General features: G+C 33.0%; 1 protein-coding gene across 3 annotated transcripts in view; it reads right to left on the bottom strand.

Annotated features, from left to right (window-relative positions):
• The window catches only part of SGCZ (sarcoglycan zeta), a 339073-nt gene that overhangs the window by 20509 nt on the left and 303749 nt on the right, over positions 1-14815 (bottom strand). For all 3 annotated transcript variants that reach the window (XM_048942322.1, XM_048942323.1, XM_048942324.1), the window contains 2 exons: positions 11455-11527; positions 683-806 (listed from right to left, as the gene is read on the bottom strand). In XM_048942322.1, the coding sequence (XP_048798279.1) occupies positions 683-806; positions 11455-11527 (197 nt within the window). The remainder of the gene's footprint in view (positions 1-682; positions 807-11454; positions 11528-14815) is intronic.

Below are 14815 nucleotides of genomic sequence, written 5' to 3'. Positions count from 1 at the left end.
GAATTACTTCCAAAAACATCTTTCCAATGTACACTAGTAGATACTTAAGAAAAATTAAGTCATACTATATATTCTGTACGTTTCTGCCATTCATGGATTATGAACCAAACCAGTGATCCAATTTGACATTTTTTTCTTGATTTCACACAGGTTTATACATGAAGAATCCATACCAAATTTTTTGTCTTGTTGATCACTGAAACATGATTTTGGTGAAATCATACAATGAACACAGCACTGAAATTCTCTATCCTTCAGAGGTATTAACAGCCAAAGGAAAAATATGCAGTATGCAGAGCAAATCTGTTGAAACATGTTATCATAGCCTAATAAGGTATTAACTCAAACTTTTCTCTTTCAGCTTGTCAAATTCATCCAAAATTTTTTTTTACCATCATCACTTAGCTGTATTTTTCCCAAGGATATGCCGAAGGACTTGATAGTGTTCTTCTTGAGTGTTATATTAAAAACTATTTTTATCTATATCCATTTCATTTTTTTCAGTGTGCATGAGATTTAGTAATTCAAATATTTGAAAAAAGAAAAATAAACAAATTATTTTAACATAGACAAATGCAGAACGCTTCTTGTATGTTTACCATGCTGCTGAATAAATGATCCTTGCATTATTTGTTTTAAGTTGAACAGGGCAGTAGAACATTTTTCTACTGGCTGAGCTTACCTCCCCTTCTGTAGACTGTAAGTGCAGTTCTTTTCTACATGTAGCCTTTAAATCTCCTGCAGCTGCATTGATTTGCACTCCCCTGGGTGCTTCCATCACCAAAGATCTAGTTGGAGATTCAAGTCTGAAAGACAAAAACAACCACTGAGAAAAAAATACACTGAATCAAGCCACCAAAAAAAAAAAAAAAAATCAACCAGACTTAAAAACTACAGTACCACAGTGCATGAAGATACACATTTTGAATTGTTAATGTATTTTGAAAGTTAATGAAGCAGAAGTGAGTTATTATACATACACATGATTCTCTCACTGTTCTCTATAGCCCAGAGAATAAAAAATCCATCTGTGTTTAAATCTATTCCTGCCTGGGACAGCATTTAGGCATTTAATGATATATAGGTGCCTGCCTACTGATGTTTGCCTATACTAAAACTGAAATACAGGAACTTACAATTCCATGTATTTCTATGAGTGCTACTGTAATGGCAAATTAATAACTAAACTTTGCTAAGTGACCAATGGCAAATGTTCATCTCAATAAAAATTAAGCAAAGGACTTTAACAGTTTTAAATAATAATGTAATACTGAATAGAATGGCTTTGCCTTCACAGGCTTATTTGTATTTCACAGAGATGTAGCAGCATTATGTATGAAAAAAGGGAAAGAGTACCATTCCAGTCTCTTTTACCGTGGTTTTTTGCTTGCCCTTTTTCTGTTCTGCAAAATACTCATTATGCTCTTTAATACTGATATAATAGGGTCAAACTACATATTACTGGGACTTGGTATGTCTCCCTAGTGCAACTATTGTTGTTCTACTCCTGACAGATTTTCCCTTTCTTTCTGTACTCTATACTCAAGATTCTCAATTAAGCTTAGTGCAGAACTAAGGTACCTTCTCATCTATATTCTATCTCAGTATGCTGAGATAGATCTCTTGAATGGGAAGAACCACTGCAAGGTTTTGATAGTAGTAGTGTTCACAGACTGAATAGAAAAGGTGATCAAATGTATTGAACTGGAAAACAAAGAAATGAATTCTGTATGGGTTCAGCGATAGACTTATTGCATAGCCCTGTTAGGAATGGGACAAATCTTTTAATCTATTTGTATCACAGTAATATAATGACAGAACACAGTTCTTACTCTACCTGAACAAAAGCTTTTTGTAAGATGAAATATGCTAGTGATAAAAATAGCTAGAGTGAGCAGCTCAATAAAAACACTGCATTTCCCTCTTTAACAAATTGTATTCTGAGTGTTAGATCAAATGTATTCCAAAGTATAATGAGTTACTAGGCATGTTATAGATATGAGTAGTTCATCAAAGAATTTTGCTATAGAAAAGCCAAATGAAAGGTCTATCAGGCAGTGGAATGACAGAATTTCAGCATATTTCAACCACTGTTTTTGTTTTTGTTTTTTAGTATACAGAGTAGTAATGGATAATTTGAAATCAAAATGCCACATTTGCATGCAAAGTTACCAAGATGGTATCTGTGAAATATGTCTGTTCATTATATGTCACTCAGATTCAATGGGACAGAAGATGGAAACACACAGAAAAATTACCTGATAGCACAAAATAAGACTATTAAAAGCAGGTGTTCAGATAACAGCAAAGTATTTTTTGCAGATAGCACAAAAATATGTACTTGTTACATGCTTTCTTTTTTTTTTTTTTTTTTTTTTTTTTTTACAGTCTATATAGGAAAAGGTTAGCAGATCATTTTTGTGCTTCTTTGTACCAGGAAAGAATCTAAATATCATGAATTTTTTAATCATGAACTTCAGTGTTTTTCAGGTGGTTATCTGGTGTTAATTTCTGATGGCTATAAGACAACAGAAAAAGAGTTTCCAAAACTTTTTAGAAACTGTATACACACACTGGAAACAAATGAACAAACAAAACCAACAAAAGAACAACAAAAAATAACATTCAAAGAGAAAACTTATTTGTTTGCAATGGAAAGTATAACAGAATTCTGCTGCTCACAAAATACCGAGTAACTCCAAAACAGAGAAACAGAGCTGCATATCTGATTTACAAATATCAGACCCAATTTAACCATTGCTATAAATCAAGAAAACTTCATTATGTACAATTGTATACTATGTAACAAACATTTTTTTGTTATGTGTGTTTGAAATTTGCTGAAAGGGTGTGTGTAGCAGAGAAAGCTATTGTACTAGTTCCATGACAATTTAGGTCTGACTTCTGCAATCCAGTCAGCATACACAGATTTGTACTGCAAAGATCATAGCTCAGTAGTGTTGGAGTACAGTAGCAAACTGATGAAAAAAAAAAAAAAGCCATAATCAAAAAATGCCTGGCATTTAGGTAAGGTGCATTTCTGTGTAGATTTCTGTTTAGAAATGAGGCTTTTGAAAGTATTACGTTGGCTTAACGAAATTTTAACTTCATAGGAAATTGAACTATGCAGTTCAGTGTTAAATGTTTGGATATTTCCATTCCATCCATAATTTTCAGCAACATGATTTTGTGATTTATAAACCAATTTCTCAGAATCTTAAGATTTCCCACTGGTTTCAGCTCCCACCTTCTAATAATTAGGATAAAAAATGTTCCTTAACTATATTCATTACACTGAATATGTAGATTTTAGGAAAAAAAAAACCCAGAAAATATTTCTGGTTTTATATAATCAAAATCACTCTTAGAAATCAGAAATTTTCTAGTAGGAAGACAGAAAAAGTCTGTTTAGGAATACCAAACAAAAAATAATTTTGTTTGAAAAAGTAACATTTTTTTCCAAAGCACAACAAGAGTTGAGATGTTCCCTTTTGTTTCATCATTGTTGTTCATTATCTTTGTCAATTTTAATAGCTTTCTATTTGTCTAAAATGAAGACATTTGGAGAATTAATTTCTGAAATTAAGTTGTTAATATCAGACTTCAACGTAGTCTGGAGAAGTTTCTTTTTCAGGCAATAGATTTTTTTAGCAGTTTCCTGAAATCAAATATTTTGGTAGAAATATTAGTGAATGGCTGATGATTAGAGAAGTAGCTTTTAAAATACTACCCATCTATTAATAAAACTGAGTGCCTATATTTGTTTTACAGCTACTAACGTACTTTTTTTGTTATTATTCTTCAGAAGATACACAGCTGAAAAGTGACTTAGTTATGCAATCTCCTGCATGCTATTGGAAACTGAAAAGCCTATGCACTGAGAGATTATTTCCTCAATCTTTTCAGATAAATTATATTTGATATGCAGCTTCTTTAAAATATTTTTGTTATATTTCTGAAAGCTTTAATCTCCATTATAATACAACTGTAACACTCCACGTTGTAATTCATCCCTTTAAGGAATAGCACATTATTAGAATAGCAAACCAAGAATTTGCTTTCCTTTCAGATTTACTGATGGCCTGTCACATTAGCATTTACTTCACTGAGATAATCTGAATTGTACAATCATAGAGTCATAGAATGGCCTGGGTTGAAAAAGACCACAATGATCATCTGGTTTCCATCCCCCTGCTATGTGCAGGGTTGCCAACCACTAGACCAGGCTAGACAAGAGCTACATTCAGCCTGGGCTTGAATGCCTCCAGGGATGTGGCATCCACAACCTCCTTGGGCAACCTGTTCCAGTGTATCACCACCCTCTACGTGAAAAAAATATCTAACCTAAACCTCTCCTGTCTTAGTTTAACACCATTCCCCCTTGTCCTATCACTATCCACTCTCACAAACAGCCGTTCCCCATCATGTTTATACACTCCTTTCAAGTACTGGAAGGCCACAAGGAGGTCTCCCCATAGCCTTCTCCAAGCTAAACAAGCCCAGTTCCCTCAACCTTTCCTCATAGGAGAGGTGCTCCAGCCCTCTGATCATTTTAGTGGCCCTCCACTGGACCTGCTCCAAGTTCTTCCTGTACTGGGGGCCCCAGACCTGGACACAGTATTCCAGATGGGGCCTCACAAGAGCTGAGTAGAGGGGCACAATCACCTCACTCTGATGGCCACCCCTTTTATAATGCAGTCCAGAATACCGTTGGCCTGCTGGGCTGCAAGCACACACTGCTGGCTCATGTCCAGCTTCTCGTCCACCAGGGTCCCCAAGTCCTTCTCTGCAGGACTGCTCTCAAGGAGATCTTCCCCCAGTTTGTATAAGTACCTGGGACTGCCCTGATCCAAGCGTAGCACCCTGCACTTTAATGAACCTCATCAGGTTTTCATGGGCCCACTTCTCCAGCCTGTCCAGGTCCCTCTGGATGGCTTCCCTTCCATCCAGTGTATTGGCACCGCTCAGCTTGGTGTCATCTGCCAAACTTGCTGAGGGTGCATTTGATGCCATTGTCTATGTCATTGATGAAGATGTTGAAAAGCACCGTTCCCAAGACTGACCCATGAAGGACACCGCTTATGACTGGCCTCCACCATGACACATAACCATTGATCACAACCCTTTGGCTGCATCCAGTCAGCCAATTTCTAATCCATCGAATAGTCCATCTTCAAATCCACACCTCTCCAATTTAGCGAGAAGGATGTGGTGAGGGACAATGTGAATATAATATTGCTTATATATCACACAATATAATACAACATAAATGTATATAATTTTATATAATATACATTTATCTGTATATAATATGTATATTATATTAATATATTTTTAAAATAATATAATACAATATAATTTTGCTTTCCTAACCAGCACACAGCTGTAATAGAGAAAGTAATTAGTGCTATTAATGAACAGAATCTACAACACACTAGGGAAAGATGAAGAAATGTTTAAAACAACACTTCCAAATAATATAATCTGTCAATTCTTACATGTGATTCAGAAAGATCTATCCAGAGCACAGAAGGGCTTTTTTTCTTTTTAATTATCAAGGGCTAATTTTAAAGACGAATTTTAGAGGATCAAAGCTGCATGGACTTGGGCTGAATTCATTAAAGCATTATTGCTAAAAAAGGAAAGTTTTCAAACATTTTGAGTATGTTACTTTGAAGGTATTAAAATATTTCTCATCAGAAATACAGAAATATTTATTTTTCATTTGTTATTTTCTGTTTACAAGCTGACCTAGATCGTATTAGGGAAAAATAGTAATTATAAAGAAACAAAAGATTTAATTTTAGGTTTTAATAAATAATTTAGATTTATTTCTTGCACATCCCTCAAACTCACATGGGATATAATTCATCTATGATATTTTTGCTCTATTGACTAGCAGAAAATATTTCCTAAAATAGAAAGAAGATCCCTGTGTGCAAATGTGAATAATTTATTTGCTTCACGTCTATCCAGTCTACACTATTTAGCAAAATGACTAATATAAACTTCTACCACTCTGGAATTTGAATTCCAAATAGCGGATTAAAAAATACACTGCCAGCTAGAGAATGCCCATGTAATTCAGGTGCTCATTTCCCCTTACACATCTTGATGTCTAAAACATACTTCAGTACTTTTAAGTATTTAATATATGATGATGGGCTTCTCATCTTGGTGGGCTTTTTTGTTGTTGTTGTTGTTCCAGTTGTTCCAAACTCCTCTTATCCTTTTTTTCACTTCTTTATAAAATGGCCCTCCAACCCCAAAACACCATAGAATTCAGTGAATTTCTCATCCTCCACGGAAATGATTTTGTTTCAAATTAGAATCCTCTCCCCTTCCCTCACCTCCCCCCCCCCCCCCCCCCCCCAATTTTTATCATTATTATAAGAACAGTTGGCTGCTTAATTTTCAAGCAAACTTTGAAGTCAAAAAAGCCCCTGTCTACTGAAGGACAGAAGGTATTGGACAAAATTTGGGTGGCAAACTCCAGTAGTATGCATAAATAATAACCATGAACTTTTGTGACCATTGTGACAAAAAACCTGGATTACCTTTTTTAATAGATATTGAAACCATTCAAACAGAGCATTCCTGATTAGTTCATTTTGACATCATGATAGGAATGCTGGGACAATAAGACTTCATTCATTTCAATCTTGTTACTTACATATATTCGTATAATTACAAATAGTTTTGATACCTTTACACCCTATACAAGTTGTATCTGATTCACTGCTAGAAGAGTAATTTTTTCTGAAGCTTACTGTATTTGGTTTTTAACCAAATGTCTGTATTTTCAGGAAGAAAGCAAAGATTTTATTGAAATGCAAGGGAAGATGTGCAGGACTCCTGAGTCTTTAATGTCATTCACTGATCATCAGATAACCTTTATCAAAAGGCAAAATTCTCATATCTTCACAGGAAGCTCTCTATGTGTGGGAAACTAACCTTTAAGGACACAGTTTGACTTCCTGTATTTTGTGACTTCACAGCAAGACCTTAAATAAGAGAAAGTTAAATAGAGATCTTATGGAATAGCTAATAGCACAAACTACTAAATATCAACATAACCAGTTTTTCTACTTATTGACCATTGTCAATGGTCAGTTTAAACAAAGATGAAACTTTCATGATTTAAATTAGAACAGCATTCAAGACAGCATTTGCTATTATATCCATTCTCTACACATCACTGACTGTGTCAGCATGACTTTATTACAGTTCCTGGAATTTTCATTAACCCAGAAATCACCTTGCTGGGTTCAAATCTGAGTTCTAATTGCTCAATATATGCCACTGATCTCAGTTCAACAAGTCTGCATTATAATAACAACACACAAAATAACAGTGTTTTAATTTTAGGTGACATAGATAAAAATCAGAAAAATAATTTCCTGACACAGGCAAATAAAGGAGGTCAACTGAGAATATAAATATATTGTTACTGAGGAGGAAAAGAAAGTAATCCAAAGCATTAGAGTGTCTTTTTCAGGGATGCTACTAAAGGGCCAGAAAAAACGAAGAAGAGAAAGGTGAGGTACGCTAAAGAGAGAAAATATTTAAAGCAACAGCTTGACAAAATAATCAGGTGATGTAAGTTAAAGAAAACTTAGTGCATGCTTCTTTCTTAGAGTGAATTAATTAAATCTGTGAATAAAATTCATCCTGAAGAAACCATCTTTGCAATCACCCATCAGGTGGAAGGAAGGATTTGAACAGTATAACCTTTATCTACCATTTACATTTTCTCCAAATGCACTCTTCTTCATTTCTCATTAGATATGGCACTACATCAAAATCTTTACACAGATCTTTGATGAAATGATCTACCTAATTCCTGTTTTCTAGACTATCAAATACCTTATTGAGGGAAAAATATTTTTTGGATTGGCATAATATCACCACCTTCTATTTCACCCCAATTTTTACTTATCTTCAAGTTGTTAATAAATCTTTTCTTTAAGAATCTTTCAGAATAATATTGAAAGCATTGCATACCATTGAATCCAGCCTGAAAGATCTGACCTACTAAAATACTCCTTTCACCTATTTTTCCATCCATTTCATTACAACTGCCACTCTTACTAATCCATCAGACTCAAAGTATTTACATTCTAGTTTGAAAACTTCATATATTTTGGTTATTTGACCTTGTTTTCATGTTTAGCTCATGCAAAGACAAGAGACAGAGATTATCTAGCACCTCAAATTAATGACATGAAACTCAGTAAATTTTGCTATCTATTGTGACAGCAGTACTTTCTTCCTTCAGATTTTTCCTTCATATTCTTCCTTCTCCGGAGTCAAATATAATTATCTTCACCGAACACGAAAGTAAATTACTCTCCTAGTTTAAGAGGCTATTCTATCTGATTAGGAACTAACATTTGAAACTCGTTTCCTTCTTATCTATTTATTCCAATGTATATTTCTTTTGCTTTATGTACACATGTAAAATAATTTATGAATACATAAATATAAAGCTGATTACCTTGTGTCAATTTTCCTGATTTTCACTACATCTATCTCAATTTTGTACAAACATGTATGTGGAAAAATATATTTTCAACAGCTAGTCAATTGTTGTTTTCAACTATTTTTTGCAATATATATGCCCAAACACTGAAATAACTATTCAAACACCAACCATAAATTCTAAAAATATACAAATTGAATACTTTCACTTTATTAAAAACTAATATTAAGAAGGAAGCTAGAAACAGAGGTCCTTAAAAATAACATACGAAATAAGTTGGGCTTTTTAACTCTACATCATCTTCTCAGTTTTGATTAAATTTGTTTTATTATTTGATTTCTGAGTATAATAGATGAGGAGAAGAGTCCCTGTTCTTTTGTTACTCCCTGTCTGCTCTCAATTTATTGTCAAAATTCCTTTCTAATGTATTCTATGGTATCACGGTTTTACAGAACAGGTACTCTGTCCTATTAGTAAACTACTTCTTAAGTGACACATAAGAGGGTCCTTAAGAAACCATCAGGCAGCTCAACATGAAACAGATGCCTTGTACCAGATTCTGAATTCTTTCAGACTTAATGTACGATCCCACTATCCTGGGTTCTTCCTTACTGTTTGATCAATTTCCACCTCATTTTATGCCCAGCATTAGCCTTGCAGGATTAGCTGGTAGTCAATAATAAGCAAGGCTTCACAGAGAAGAAAAACTACTGAATTTGATTTGCAGGTATCTCAAGAGCAACAATAAAGAAATTTACCACTTTATCAAGAAGGTTATTGAGGTCAAAACTATCAGCATTTAACTACTGTATGCCTCTTTTATGAATAGATATTACCAATTATTACACCATGTTTTAATGCACTATTAGCCTAAAACCTATATTTGGTGGCCTATCACATTGGTGGTTTAGTTTGCCTGTGTTCTTGTGATAAAAGTTAGCAAGAGAAATATGCTATTAAACTATTAAGATATTTTTTCCTTTTGGCATGATTCTTTTATGCTCCTTATTACAATTAATAAAAGTAAGATTTAATTAGCTTTTGGGTTTCGATACAAAGAGGCTTACCAGCTTTCACAAAGGATTTTGTATAAAGTATTTACTGAAAGCAAAACCTTTTTACTTATTTGAAAATATAAGATGTGAACAAATAAAGTAGTTGGGCATATAGGAAAGAAATTTTTTCTATCCTTTAAAATCTTATCTGAACTGTCTTTATACAATACATTTTTTAATACCATATATTACAGGTGGTTCTTTGACTGAAGACTTCAAATTCTGGATATAGTGCAAGGAGTGTTGGAGAGGAAAAGCTTTAGAAATTTGTACATAATATAAATCATCATCTTTCTGGCTCCTCATCCAGAACAGATTGAGCTAAAATTCCAGAACTTTCAGCTCAAACACTGTGAAACTTGTATTGTAGTTGAAACTGTATAGTTCAGCTTCATTCTTAGTAATCAAAGTTGTCAAAAATTTCCACTGTTCAAATTCAGCAGGTAATTGTTTTACATGTCCATTGTTATGAATTTTATTCCAATATCTCTTTTTTGAATATAATACACATGTTATTCAAATATACTCATATCTTGATGTTTGACGCTTATTATTTGACCTTTAAAATGTATACTCAAATGAAAAACAAAGGGACCATTTGTATTTTAATTAATCAAATTAAATTCCTGTGTCTTTCAGACCTGTATATAACTATTCAAATGAACATAATGTATTTGCATTTATACACTGAATCCTGCTATCAAACTGCAAACATATGTGTGTACTGAAAAAATGAGTTTTAATGTAAGCACAGCAAACTTCCTTCTTTCTCGTGTCACCATTAACTTCAAAAATACCAAGATTTGGGGATACTGTATTTTGGAAAAAAAAATATAATACATCTATATTTTCCAGTCACTCTTTGGCATGTAGCATGAGACAAAAATCACTTTAGGATGCAACTATTCTCTTTTGGAAGATAAAATCAGTTCACAATATCAGTATAGTTTTATTAATTGGGCCTGAGGCAAGTAAATGGGCATAATATTTGGGCTGATTTATTTCAGCATATTTAGCAAACAATCATTTCAATGGTAAATAATTGTTTTCTGACAACATATTTAAAATCAACAAATTTAAAATCAGCAAAAAAAAAAAATTGGGGGGGGGGAAGTATTGCAGGGCTTAATTTTTTTTTTTTAAAAAGGATTTTTAAAAATCATTTGAAGTAAGATAAATAAGTATGTGGTAACTGGAGTTTCCACAGATATATATGATCTGAGCATCTAATTCCATTTTACCATCAGAAACAACCATACAATGCGGTGACTATTTGCAGTACTTTAAAGTCACAAGCTGAAAAAATGTCTGCAGGTTGCCTTCGTGCCAAAAGGCAAGAAATCTCTGTCCTAATAGTAGTTACATTTTATGAAGGGAATATCATCAAATCCTACCTAACATGTAACAGCACACATGTACAAAATCTTTCAGAATACATTATATATAAAATATAGTAAGAAAAAAATCACACATAAGCTAGTTCTGCTTGACCAGACAGCAAAAGTTGCTGTTTGTTTTTTTTCTTTAAATTAAAAAATGGATTGAATCCATGATTAACTAAAAGACAAAAAACGGAATGAAGATTCAGTAGAATTCTCATTAAGTCCATCTTGGAAAATTGAGATGAAGGAATGGTGATTTGGAAAACATTCTGCAGCAATAATCATCATGCTAATGAATAAAGCCAAAAGACAGGAAGGGTGAATCTCTGAAATACAAGCTGAACAAGTAATATGAGGTGGTTTTAACACAAGTGGGTCCTTCCTGAATAGTTAGAATAAATTTGAGTCTAACAGTGTTTTGGATATGTAAGAATCATTAAGAAGGCAGGAGAGATCACTATATAAATATTTGCTTTTAATCAAGCTGTAATTAGTTTTGAATAATTAATTTTAGAAATCTTTGAACAACACCTACTTGAGGTCTTGGGAAGGTTCTGCTCTGATATGGGGTGTCTCCACGGAATGTCCAAACACTGCCCCTTCCGTGCCTAAAATACATAAATAAAATAAAATACAGTTACTTTGAAAATAAAAATACATCAAAATAAATGATCATATATTTTTGGGGTAAAACATATACTTGTATGCTGTATTACTAGCTATCAATGTTTCTTCGTATTTATGTTAGCATCTCTATTGAAAATCTGGATCGATCACTTAAAACAGTTGACCTCTGCTTATCAATAGATGAACTTCAAATACAAATCTTAAAACATTTAAACATCCAAGCTTCCCAGTGTTGACTTGTCTGAATGTTCATTTCAACACTTTATAGATAATGTTGACAGAGAAAAGAAAAAATTAATTTTGACAAAATCACATTTTTAAAGTATCTACTCTTTTTGCATGATGCTCATTTTGATTATTTAAATTGAGATCCCAATCTTTCAAGTTTTAAAATACCAATTTTCCATCTGAAGTTCCTTACCTAAATCTCTGACACATCTCCAGAGTCTCCTTCCATCATGGCTTTCAAATGACTTATTGGAGATGTTCTTTGTGGGTGGTTTTTTTTTGTTTTGTTATGTTTGTTTAAAATTTTTATTTTTATTTTGGTAGGGGACTGTAAGTTTACACACTGTAAAGATAGCATGGGCATTGTATAATGAAAATAGCTTAGAACTATAATGTGAAAGACTTTTCAATGAACAACAAATACAAAACAACTGAATAGAAATATATCTAAAACAAGTGATTTGTTTACATTATATTACTAGAAATAAGATAAAGGAAGCTTTCTGGCATAATTATAGTTGATTGTTAAATATGCTGGGAACAGTCGCTGCATTTCAGGGACAGAACATTTTCTTGTGTTCTGAGACCTGAAATCTATTAAGAATATACAAACAATATCTCTTAATGGCTGCATAAATAATGGTCAGTATGACCAATGCTTCTCTAATTGTTTCAAAATTTTAAATACAATATTTTAAATTATTTTAATATTTCACAACAGATATTTTGGTTTTTAATTGAGGTAGATGTTTAGAAATTTTGGCAATTAATGAATAACCTTGTAAGAGATTCTCCCTCCTATAAACTGGAGTGACACTAACCTTTAGAAAATTAAACCTACCAGGATCTGTAAGTAGAACCACAGAATATTTAATCAATATAGCTTTACAGTATTTAAGAGAAAATGTCCTGAACAATAAGTCCCAGAATATAAATAAATGTGAAAGTACATAAGTCAGAAAATTGTCATTATTATTCATCTTCTAAGATCCATTTTCATAAATAAAATTAAAAAAAAAAATCTTCATCATCAAATACTCTACTGGTAGAGAGAATTCAAGAGAGGAAGGAGTGAGTTCTGAAAGAAACGAAGATTTAGGGTTTTATCTCCAGAAAACAATGCATATTTTAAAAGTATCTTAGCAAAGCATCCTGAAAGCAATTTCATTACAACTGAAGCTTTGAAGATGTCACAAGAAAAGAAGCAAATCTGTGTGCTATAAACAAACAATGCTGAGTGTTCTGCGGAACCACAGGCAGGAAAAAAAGAAGCATTTCTTCATATATAAAAGTATTCATATAGGAACTATGTAGAATCTTCTTTTTGAACCTTTACTGGCAATTTTGCTACCTTCAAGAGACAGGAGTAGCACGTTTATATAGCCCGAATTCCTTTTACTCCAAACTGAAATCCCATCTATAATAGCATATAAAAATTCCAATGGAGTTGGAGCATCAGAGTGGTTCTAGATCCCATTCAACTCTTTAATCAGCAAAACTGAATATTTACAAGGCCAACGGTTTTTTGTATTTTTCAAGGTGGAAATGGGATATGAAGATACAAATAACTGAGCAGAATGTCAGCCTTCCAAGAAAATCACTTCTCTAACATTTGAAAGAGGAGAATTAATGCTAAGATAGAATAGTGATGGGTCAGGCACCAAATCAATTGGAAGTGCCAGAGATAATTGGCAAAAACTGATAAGAAAATATACGACAGCTTTTTCTAAGCTACTGCTAACATTTTTTATATTCAGCAGTGGTTGTTTAAAATTAGAAGCCATTTTCCCACCTTACACAACTGAAATTTGGAAAGAAAGATGGTCTTGTTCAAGCAGACTGTACTATATGAATACATAATCCCACTTCTTTTTTTCTACTCATTCGCCACCAGATCTGATAATGTTCCCATGGTAAATACTTTATGCTCAAAAAATAAGCTCTCACCTAGGAAGTTAAAGGAACATCTCCCTTATACTTTACACTGGAAGAAATGCAGGAAACTTATCTCATTTTTAGGAAGGAAAATGAGAAATAACCAGAATTTACTGCAGTTAAACAGTCGGATCAAGAAAAATGGAACGGGACTGTAGAACAAATGGGTGACATGGATCAGCATTACTTAAAAATACAGAACATTAGAAAAAACTATAGGAAGGTGCTCTTTACTTTGTGATTTATTATATGGCAAATCTGCTTTTATACTGCTCCAACAGGAAGTTAGATCATGCAGTTCAGCATTATTGAGGAAATGGTGATAGAAAAACATGATTTTTTTTTTGTGTGTGTGTGAGAATAATACTTATATAACAATACAAATCAGGATTCAAAGTGAATAACATGACTTTTTAATGGAAGAAATGTATTTTAGGTGTTTAGTTGCTTGCAATACTAAAATGCTTATTTTTTACAGAAATGACTAAATAATACTATAATTATATTCCCAGACTTACAGAATCATAGCCAAGACCTACTTTGAGATGAGTCAAATTCTAGACAGAGATTAAGATAAAGAGAAAAGACTTGAACCTTCAAGCCCTTTCAAATGTATCTCAAAAGGAAGTAGTTAGGGAACTGAACTCAAAGGAATGTGAGTTAGAATGAATTGCTAAAGAAAGTAGGAAATAAAATAGCAAGGGCGCTGAGTATGTGCAAAGGATGTAAAATCAAAAATGTAAGTTTAACTGAATAAAATTACTCCAACTTCCAGCTTCCATTGGAAAGAATGAGTTAAGTAAAGACTTTGCTAAGGGAGAAAAATCTGTGACTGCAAACTACTGGTCAAAGAACAGCCTCCATAGTTTTCTGCAGAAATGCCAGAAGTACATTTCTGTATATTAAGAAAAATTTCTTAGAGCATAGCAGTTCTATACACAGTAGATGTTTAAAATACACTTTTGCTTTTCTTTCTTCCTTTTTTTTTTTTAAACACAAAGCAGATCAAAGTTATCCCATCAGTACAAGCAAAACTATTAATACACTCCCATTGAAACTGGAACTGAACAGTCAGAATTCACAGAGACTGGTGTAAACTACTAATT

This window comes from Lagopus muta, chromosome 4 (genome assembly GCF_023343835.1).
Source record: "Lagopus muta isolate bLagMut1 chromosome 4, bLagMut1 primary, whole genome shotgun sequence".
Classification (NCBI taxonomy): Eukaryota; Metazoa; Chordata; class Aves; order Galliformes; family Phasianidae; genus Lagopus; species Lagopus muta.
This window is presented reverse-complemented; position numbering and strand designations above follow the sequence as displayed.